Source organism: Leucopleurus acutus, assembly GCF_964270905.1.
Source record: "Leucopleurus acutus genome assembly, chromosome: 1".
In the NCBI taxonomy this organism is placed as follows: Eukaryota; Metazoa; Chordata; class Mammalia; order Artiodactyla; family Delphinidae; genus Leucopleurus; species Leucopleurus acutus.
Window position 1 is genome coordinate 170,513,593 of NC_139142.1, and position 10,453 is coordinate 170,524,045.

Consider the following 10,453-nt stretch of genomic DNA (forward strand, 5'->3'; position numbering starts at 1 on the left):
CCACAGTGAGCTCCACGGGGGCCGGGACCACGCCTGGCTTTGCACACCACTGTGAGCACAGAGTTGGCATTCAATTAATATTTGTTTAATTAGGTGGATAAGCAATTAAAATACTTAATGTCGGGCTTGGACCAGTGAATGGAGTGTGGTACCATTCACTGCCACAGGGGACCTGGGGGAGGCGGGCGTGGAGGAGGTGCTGGCTTTGCAAAACGTGAGGGAGAGGTGGACAAGACGCCGGGCAGGCAGCGGGAAACAGAGACCTGTGGTTTGTGAGGCTGACTTCAGGAAAAGGCACGTACTCTGGTGCTAAATCGAGCTGTGCGCCCCGAGCCATTCCTGTAACACACGCTCTCTCTGCCCTTCAGGAGGAGCTGGGGGGCGGGGTCACATTCGCTCCTGCCCTCTAACAAGCCGCCAGTCATGTGCATAAAACTGTCCCGCCCCTGCCTGCTGTGGACACCGGCTGAACACACGTGTGGCCAACCTACTTCGCTCAGCATCTCTCTACACGCCACCCCCAGCACTGGGCACCTCACCCTTGGTGCAGGGGTGGCAGAGGGGTGCCCGGGGAAGGCTGGCTGAAACAAATGAGAAGTTTTCTGATGTGAAATGCTTTCAAAGAGAGAGAACACAGCTGTGATCCTTGATCACATTCATTCATTTCATTCTTTCTGGGACTTGGAATCCATCAAGCATATCAAATGATGGCAAATGAGTCCAGACTATGCCTCGTTTTAAACCTGCTGATGTGATAGAAACATCAATGCTGTTCTAAAAATAATAATAAAAAATTCGGGCAGTTCTGTTATTTCACATTTAAATTAACTTCCATTATGGATCTCATAATTTTCTGAGAAGTAGCATCTTGTTTCTAAAGCCACCATGTTTTCGTACTCTGAAGTGGTGGTCTCGGGGGCCAGCCCCTTCATTTCTGCCAGCTGTGTACCCCATGGAACTCCCGGGTTCCTTTCTCAGTTGCCACTGCCCAGAGGCTTACGAGAAGTCCTGTCCGCATAGACCGGGATTTCTCAGCCTGGCACTGGTGACATTTGGGGCTGGGTCATTCTTTGTTGTGGAAGCTGCCCTGTGCACTGTAGGATGTTTCGCAGCGTCCCTGGCCTCCACCCCCAAGATGCCACCTCCCACCCTACCTCCCCACCCACCCCTGATGCTGTAACAACCCGGAATGTCTCCCAGTCGATAAGCACTGTGTGGACACATCTCTGGCCCCCCTGGGCCAGGGTTCTTAGATGCTCTGCCACTTGGCTCAGAGTCTCCGAGAGAAGAAAGAGAATAGCATCTGATGACGGCTATGAATAAAATAAATGGGGGCAAAATGCACTTTGCTACTTGCTGTCGCCTCAAAGTCTGGAACCCAGCTCATCTATTGCTGTCTGTAAGGGGCAACCACGTGGCTCTCCTGATAAATAATCAATCATTTATCGATTCCAGTGGATTTTCCTTAACTGTGGTTAGGGCAGCTTGGCAGGCCAGACAGAAACCGGAGGGAAGTTGCATTTCTCAACAGGCAGAGAGCCTCTGATGGCCACGAGTAGGTCACTGTAGGTCCCCCAGGAGTGCCCCGTGTACAGAAGACTACCCTCCTCTCCTCTGGTCCCTCACTCGGCTACCAGCAAGGTACTTCACTGACCTGGCTCCCGGAAAGCTCTGAATCCACCCACTGAGCTTGGTTTTGGCTTGGGCCAACCCCCCGGGGTGCTCTTCACCCTGGACACAGTACCCCAGAATCGTCCCAGGCTGCCAACATCCAAGCCTTTCCTTTTGCTACCTGAGCCTGGGTGCAGAGGTGCCCAGTGCCACCTGCAGCTGGTCTCTATTTTTTTAGAGTTGTGGAAGAAAAGCAGGGATCATCAAAACCAAAAGCAAACACATTTGCCCTCCGTTATTAAAACGTCCTGAATCTGCATCTGAAGCGGCAGTAACTACCACAGCTTGCCTAACGCCACAGAAGGCAGGCAGGAAGGACAACACCCTACCGCGCCCTGTGCTCTCTGAGTCTGGGGGCTGGTCAGCCAGGTGGTCTGGTGGGGGATGGATAGTTCAAACCAAGGAGGATGTGTGGACAACAGACAGGGATCAAAGGTTTCCAGGACAGTTATAGCACGTGTGTTTGGGAAGGCCACGTGAAAGAAGGGAACGGGTAAGGGCAGGGCTGGGGCGCAGACAGAACCCGGGGGGCAGAGGGGAGCCTGGCGGGGGCTGCAGGGCCCTGCCCAGAGCTGGAAGCAGAGCATCTGAGCTCATGTCCATGTATGCCCTAGGGACCCCAGGTGAGTCTCTGAACCCCTTTGAGCCTCTGTGGAAAGCAATATAAAATAAAAACATACCAACCCACTTGGCTATGTAATTCCACTTCTAGCAGTTACCCTAAGGAAAAAAGTCATGTAATTATATATTTACATACAGGGATGGACACTACAGTGTTGTGTATAATTTTGACAAATGGAAAAGCACTCCAAATATTACATGCCTAAATATGAGACTAAGTCAAAAAATTATGACAAGGCCATAAATCAGAACACTTCAGTATCTCTGGTAAGATACACTGTTCCTATTAATGAAGGTGGAAAAAAATGATATGTTCTGAACAATTCTATTTTGTGTTGACTTATGACGTTTTTTAAAAAGTCTGTAACAACATATGCAAAACTCTTAATAGTGGGTAGTAGAACTATCTTGGCACTTATGTACAGTTTCCAAATTTTTCATAATCCACACGTATCTTTCTTGTTGTATTCAGGAGGAAAAGTGATTATGGGGAAGAAAGAAGCCAACTCCTCAGTGGGGGCTAGGAGAAGACCCCTCCCGGGCTCTGCTTAGCTGCTCTCACAACACAACTGGAGCAGTAAAAGATGCCCCATGTTACTGTACAATGTACAAGAGCAGGAATTACCTACTTGTGAACATTTTTGCTTCTTTGTGGATTTCCCTGAAAAATGTTCCGATTGTTACAGTCAGTCTCGAAAGCCACGCAGACTCTACTTATTTGCAAAGGGTCTCGCTTCCAACTCCAGGGCCTGTGGCCCCTCAATGCTGCCTTTCTGGGACCCGTGTCAGCCCCTCCGGGGGGGCAGTTGGATGGAGAGCCAGCCCGGGGGACCTTATCTGTAACTGCCGGTGATTACACAAGCCATAGCAACAGTTTCGCACACAGAGCAGAAGGCCCCAAAGGGGAGGACCTTTGTGGGGCTTTCACAGGGTGGGGATACGGGTCTTCCACCACTACCAGCTGGTCTCCAGGCTACTACCAGTCTGCCCTGCCCTCCTTCTGGGAAGAAGGATAATATCTGTGTTTCCAAGGCCTTATTATAAAGTCTAGAGGCACTGCTGTGGGGACAGATTCTTCTGGTAGGGTTTTCAGGTCAAAATCAGTTCCCACCAATAAAAATCAGAATCTGGATTAGACAGCACTGGTGTATTTGGTTTCAGAGACCCACAGATACAGTGCACATGCTTTCTTTTCTTCAAGGTGGGCATTTCAAGGCAGTCACATACAAAACTGTGATGCAACTGTCTGGCGTCCAGACATTCACTCATCAGCAAACCTTCCTGCATGCCTTGCTGTACAGGAGGCAATATGGCGGATGCTGGGGCCACGTCAGCGACAGATGCCTTCCCTGCCCTCAGGGGGGCTCCCAGAGCTGCAGGACACACAGGCATGGATCAAACATCTAGGTGATTTACTGTTTCATTCCGCATGAGAGGAAGAGCTCCAACCCAAGTCCACCCTGCGGGGCCCTGGTGGAATGCATTACAGGCACACTTGATCTGGATAAAGGGGTCAGGAGGGCTTTCTCCAATGGAGTAAGATAAGAATTCAAGCTGAGGCCATAAGGAAACAAAAGGAGTCGGATGGGGAAATGGTTAGGTGTGGGGAGGGGGTGGGAGAGAGGAGGAAGGGACAGGTGAGCAGTTTATCATCCCAAGAAGAGGAACACTGCACAAGCAAAAGCCCTCAAGTGGGAAAGGGCTTGACTAGAAGCGGGAGTCCATTTCTATTCATTGACCAAGAAGTTCTGTGTGTTAAACTAGCGCATCAGCCTGACCTGCACGGCTCCTACCCGCTTCTGTGTGAAAGCGCTCTCAGCTCCTCACACAGCATATCCCATTCCTGGGCAACTCTGCTGGACATTCCTTTCCTAAGGACGGCCCAGCACAGAGCTGACACTGTGAGTGGAGTAATGCTTCTGGAAAAGATACAGAAATTATTTCTCCATGCATCTTGGTGAATCTCAGCACAGGCCGACAATGAAGCAGTAATGGAGGCACTGCTGGGGAACTGAGGGGATTTGGTCCAAGTGTTCCACTCTCCTTGATCTCACTTTCCCCAAGGAAAGCATTTAGAGAAGCTGCTCTTTACTTATTTCTCCAGCCCAGATCCCTTGGGCCCACACGGCCCTCGGTCTCCCCAGCGGCTCCACCTCTGTGTCTCCTGGGCACCTGCACCCAACCGTCTAACGCAGGAGCCTCGAGCACACCCCACAGCCACGTGTGCCTCACTATCTTCCCATCACCTCCCACCACCCAGCTGTCAGGACAGAAAGCTGGGACTCATTCTTGACTGTTCCCCCCCCTCAGCACCCTCTCCCAACCCTGTACCCTACAGTTATGGTGCTACCCGCAAAAAAGAGGTGCTGCAGGCGCCCTGCCCGACTGCACGGATGGCCGAGGATACAACTAGTGCCCCTGGAGCTGCTCGGCATGGCGTCCTGGCCCCCAAATATATCTCAACTCCATCTCCTTCTCTCCACGCCCAATGCCACCCCCCGTCCACGTCAGCAATATCTAACGGGACCCTTGCTTCTCCGCTATCCTCCTTCCAGTCTGCTCTCCAGACAGCAGCCACTGCGGGTGGGATCACGTGTCTCCACTGCTCAATGCCCGTCTAGCTCTCTGTTGCTCTTAGAATCGAACCTCAACCCCGTACCCCAATCCATGCCTCTCCGTGAGTGGTCCCCCACACCCCCGTCGCCCCTGCTCACCCACCGTCCTCCGGCCACCCTGGCCTGTTCTGGCTCCTCGAACCAGCCCAGCTCTTCCCGACCTCAAGCTAGCGCAGCTCCCCGTAACTGACACATACTAGTTGCTTAATAAATACTGACTGAGGAATAAATCAATCTCTTTTTTAGATATCACTCCTATCTTTTGACATGTGCTAAAAGGCTGTTGGTTCATCACGGGGCTCCCTGGCACATGCCTAAAGGACAAACTCTGTATCATTTTTTACTGGAAAAAGAGACCATATGTTTTACGTACAGGTGGTGAGGCAGCAAAATTGACTTTTTCTTAATGCACGGTATTTTACTGGTTCTAGATGCAATCTTCTGAAACATCACTGAAATGGAGGAGCATTTTACGATTGATAGTACGTCATCATTGAACTGGCAGCAGTATTTTCCGGGAAGCACATAAAATAACGATGTATCTTGCAATCAAGAGACTTCTAGAAAGCACGAAATGCAGTGTGTAAAGACGTTGGACATGTATATTCAGCTCGTCTGGGTGTTCCCCCTCTAGCTGAGGCAGTGCTGCTGGGCAGCTTGCAATCACAGCTAGCATCTCTCCAAAGCTCTAACTCTACCCCATCGTTCTTGGGGGTCCATCTGGCTCCCTGAGAGCACTGAGAAGACAACCACTTGACGGTTCCCCAGACTTTCACAAATCCACCCACCCACACACCCACCCCCAGCTCTCTGAGACCCTTCCTAAATTCTCCATAGGCCAAACTCTCTCTTTCTGAGGGGCCCAGTTTCAGAAGCTACCTCCCTACAAAGCTTCCTCTCATGATACATACACACCTAGTCAAGTTCATTTCATTCCACCTTTTGTTATAAACCTGGTCTTGACGTCTCCCCTATTAGACTCAGAACTCCCAGAGGTTGAGGAAGGGATGTTCACATTGCCCTCCGCCCTGCACAGTGTTTGGAAGGTCAAAGGTGTTCAATATGTTTGCTGAACCGACCCGAATATCCCTCCATCCAAGGCAATTTGTGCCAAGAATCTTCTGCACTATACAATCAATTCCAAACTAAAGTGCCAGAGACCAGAAACCTGGAGGGGGAAAAAAATCTAATAGTTGATTTCAGAAAAAAGTAGAAATTCTAAATCTCTTAAAACATACCTCTGAAGTTTAAAAATGTGCAAGCCTTATTAACACTCTGCAAATACTCATTTCGGAGTGTGCTCCGATAATGCATAATTCCTAATGATCACTGGTCTGAATTTGAACCTGAGTCCCTCATGCTTAAATTACACAAGATTAAGGTGGAAACAATGGAGTTGGAAAAACAGTCCCCTTCCGAACTGTGCCATTTCAGCTGCACGTACCCTTTCATGCATGAAACTAATTCAAACCTTCATTATTAAATACAAATCAGAAATGCTTAAAAATCACCCAAAGGAAGTGAAACAAATAATACATATATACGGAACAGAAGATTCTAGAGTTCCATTCTCTAGTCTAGAGGACATAAGTTCTTCCTATCTAGAAAGAATAGAGAAAATCAGCCACTACCGTAATATTAGCAACGAAGGTAGGGGCTGCAATGACCTAGAAATAGGGAGGGGTCAGAGGCCCCAGGAGAGGGGAACCAGACCAGGAGTACTGTGGCAGATGCCACGAGAAGAACGTCCGGAAGACAAACCCTTCCTTCTCCAAAGACCACTCCTCCCCCAGAGTAACTGGTAGAATCTGAAAACCCAAACAGGGGACCTAGAAGGGGCAGGTTAGAGGTTTGAACCTGGCTCAGATCACCTGAATACATGAGAGCAGGAAGATTCCAACTTCATCTGTCACTACCTAGACCCCAGAGTGCCCCTGCCGTACATCACAGACAAGCATCATCGCAAATGGGTCTGCTGGTGTGCAGTGGTCAGCCGCAGAAAAAGGAACAAGTGGGTAGGGGTGCGGAAGTGACGGCCTGTCACCTTTGTACCCTGGACACAGATTAGCAGCAGAAATAAACCTCGGTGCCTCCCAGTGCATTTGCCTGTGTTCACTGAGCTCTTATTCTTTGCAAAGCAACAGCATCTGGGGAGAGGGGGAGAGGTGGGAGAAAGAGGAGGAGGCATTCAACCAAGCATCACATGCCTCATGCCTCTGAGAGGTGGACTCTGGGTGTCCAGCTCGGGCACCTTGCCTCTCTTGGTGGTAAATTGCCAGGAAAAGTCTGAAACCTCTCTCTGGGCTCTAACCTTTAGCTGTATCCCTTGAAACTACACCCTTTCCCCAAAGAGGTTCGCGATTCACGTGGTGAGAGAACAACCTGCCCCACAGATCTGAGGGTTACCGCGGAGGGCCACGCAAAGAAAAGACGGGTGGGTAAGAGAAAAGGCGACCCCCTCAAGGAGTTTTCCCTTGAGAAGGTCTCACCATGCTCAAGATCTCTGGTATCTCTGCGAACAGAGAAAAGACACAGACATCACTGTTCATCAAGCAAGCCAAATTATTTTATTATTTTGCAAATAATAAAAACAATGCCCTGCACTTGCTTGATTCAAGTGTCCCACAGTCCAAGGCACAGACATTTGTGTGCTCAGCACCGCCAAGCAGCTGCCCCGTATTTATTCCATTAAGCTCACGGAACAATGTTATGGACAGAACGCCTTAAACGGAGATGTAATGGTATGTACATATATGTGTATATGTGTAAACATATATATATATATATATATGAAACGTACATTGCCTCTGATTTTATTCCTGTTTCCAACATAAACCTACATTGGACTAAAATATCCTCATTTAACTTCCTTCGCTTTTTCTAATGTCATAACATTTAAATCGATCAAGTTGCTATTGATTTTTAAGCAGCTGAACAGGTTGAAATGGCAGGCTTCGGTCGCAAGCAAACTGGCACAGCTGTTTTCAAACAGCGTCTGGACAGGGAACTCATCTGTTCTTCCAAGACTCCCTACTTTGCGAATGCAACCTCCGTCATTGGAACTACTGAGGCTCTTCACCTCGGTGTCTCCATGGACACCCCACCTCAGTGCCTCCTAGGCCACCCCCTTTACCCTTACCCCCAATCTAAGCAGTGCAAGTCTGAGCTCCTCCACCTGCCCAATGGTGTTGTCCTTCCTCTTTCTGTTCCAAGCCAGTGCCGCTAAGTCTCACCTCCCCAGCACCTGCCTCATTTTGACCCCGCCTCCCCGCCTCCAGTCTTGCTGCCTCCTTTCCATGGTACCTCAACTTAGCTGACAAATTAATCTTCCACAAGTACTGTGACCATGTGGCTACCCTATTCAATACCACAGAGAACTCTCTCATAACGTGTAGGGCAACAGCCCATACTCCTTAGCCTGTCCTTCAAAGCCCTCTAAAGCCTGCCACTGCCAAACCAGTCTGGGTGATATTCCGCTGCTCCCTTATACCCCTAATGCTCCAACCACCCACTGGCATCTACACGTGCTCAGAGTAAGTCCACCATAGCTCACGCCATCCCTTGTACCTGCAAGTCGCTTCAGTGCCGGGCTCTGTGTATTCAAACCTTCCAGTTCTTCAAACTCCAGTTTTAAAATGTCCAACCTCCAAAAGCCTTTCCCTTACCACTTTAGATGGAAGGAATCCTTCACTTCTAACTCGTACGACACATTTTTTTTCTTTGCTAGGCATTGTGGGCGTTCACCCTCCCACCCACCCCACGACCTCCCTCTACGGGGAACTCCCTGACCGCTGGCCTCTCTCTTACTCTCCCCGCATCCTCCACAGGGATCTAACACCATGTCATGGCCAGAGCAGTCACTGCACAGCACCCAAAACTTTGTAGCAGTCTGTCTAGGTGTCCCCCTTTCCATTCTCGGACACCCTTCAGGCTGTCCTATTCACAAGGTAGGGCATTTTCCCAACTAAAATAGAATTTCCCTGCTGCAATTCCAAAGCAGGTCAATATTCCCACCTGATCATGAACTCTTCCCATTTTTTGAAATCTGCCCATTGAGCACAGTTGTCATAGACGGCACCCTGAGAACAGGTCAGCCTTAGAAAGCAGAGGATGTTGAACCGGCCTGGGCTTCTCCACGCTGCGTTTCTACAGACTGTGTGTGTGTGTGTCCATTGAAGATCAGGATACATAGTAGCTAGTCGCGAAGGGCTCAAAGGACCAGCGCTTGGGGAGCGGGGCGGGCAGGGGAGCATCCGGGGAGTTCCACCCTGTTGAATCCTGGGTCCAAACTTTTCCCTCGGTCAACGCGGTACCCTCCTACCCGCCCCGACCGGCAGACGCCTGATGCCACAGGGGCCGCAACAGAAAGAGAAAAAGGCGTCGGATGGGGGAGGCAAAGCTGGGTATTTTCGGAACTTAAGTGGTTCGTGGACTGGCCCTTCTGGTTCCCAGGGATGCGAGGCAGCGTCCGCCGCCCGCAGGTAGGAGCTGGCGCGTCCTGGAAACCGGGATGGGGCAGAGATTGGGATGAAGATGCCGCGGCTGGTGCTGATGCTGAGGCTGCCGCGCAGAATGACAGCCGCTCCCCCCACCCTGCCCCAGGGGGTGTCGAGCGCCCGGCTCCGCGCTCCCGGGGGCGCTCGGCGCACCCAGTCCCTCCGGCCCACTCCGGCCCCGGGCAGGGCCTGCGGGCTGCGATGGGGCCCGCGGCCACTACTCACCCGGAGGGTTGACCGCCGCCGGGGTTGCCATCTTGCTCGGAAGGCTCGGCGCGCGCCGGGCGGGGACGAGGAGGGGCGGCACGGAGCCGGGCGCCCCACCCGGGGCAGGCGAGGCCAGCGCAGGCCCAGGCGCCGCCGCCGCCACCGCCACCGCCACCACTGCCACACAAAGGACGGCGCGGGCGGGCGCTGCCTCCGCGCTCTCCCGCCGCCGCGGCCGCCCGCCGCCCCCGCCTTTATCGCCTCCGCCCCCTCCTCGGCCTCCTCCTCCCGCTTCAGCCTTTGTCACGCGGCGGGGGGTGCCGGGCCGCGGCTCCCCCGGCCAGGCCGCAGCACCGCGAGACTTGGGGCCGCGGGCGGGTGGGGCGACCCCCGAGTCTGGGGCCGCCCCCTCGGGCCCGCGCAGGTGCCCAGGCTCGAGCCGGAGGCGCGCCCCCTCCCTTGTCGCTGGGTCCGGGTCTCCCCCACCCCCGGGTGTCCGGGACGCATCACGGAGGGGCGCTGTCCCCAGGCCAGAGGGCCGGGGCGGAGAAGGTGGGGGGGCAACCACTTAAGATGCAGAGGGACGCAGGTCTCGGAGACGGAGAGAAACAAAGGCGCCCCAGTGCTGCCCACTTAGCATGCCAGGGCCATGCCGCTCGGCTCCCGCGGCTAGAGACGCCCAAGGCCTCGGGCACCTCCAAGGCCACGGCCACGGACAGCTGACGAGCGCACTCAGCAAACACCCTGGCAGAGGCAGCCGGCCCGGGAATTTGTGGATGATTTGGCTTTGAGAAAGGCTCTCAGCTCTGCTTTCCTTCTTGCGCGGTGGCTGTCATTGGCTAT

The 10,453-nt window shown here is 52.5% G+C and overlaps 1 protein-coding gene across 3 annotated transcripts in view; it reads right to left on the minus strand.

Annotated features, from left to right (window-relative positions):
* Positions 1 to 9,659, minus strand: part of ARNT2 (aryl hydrocarbon receptor nuclear translocator 2) — a gene marked incomplete at both ends in the record, with an annotated part of 194,707 nt that extends 185,048 nt beyond the window's left edge. For all 3 annotated transcript variants that reach the window (XM_082838443.1, XM_082838442.1, XM_082838441.1), the window contains one exon: positions 9,629 to 9,659. In XM_082838443.1, coding sequence (XP_082694569.1) covers positions 9,629 to 9,659 — 31 coding nt within the window. The remainder of the gene's footprint in view (positions 1 to 9,628) is intronic.
* Between the last annotated feature and the right edge of the window lie 794 nt (positions 9,660 to 10,453).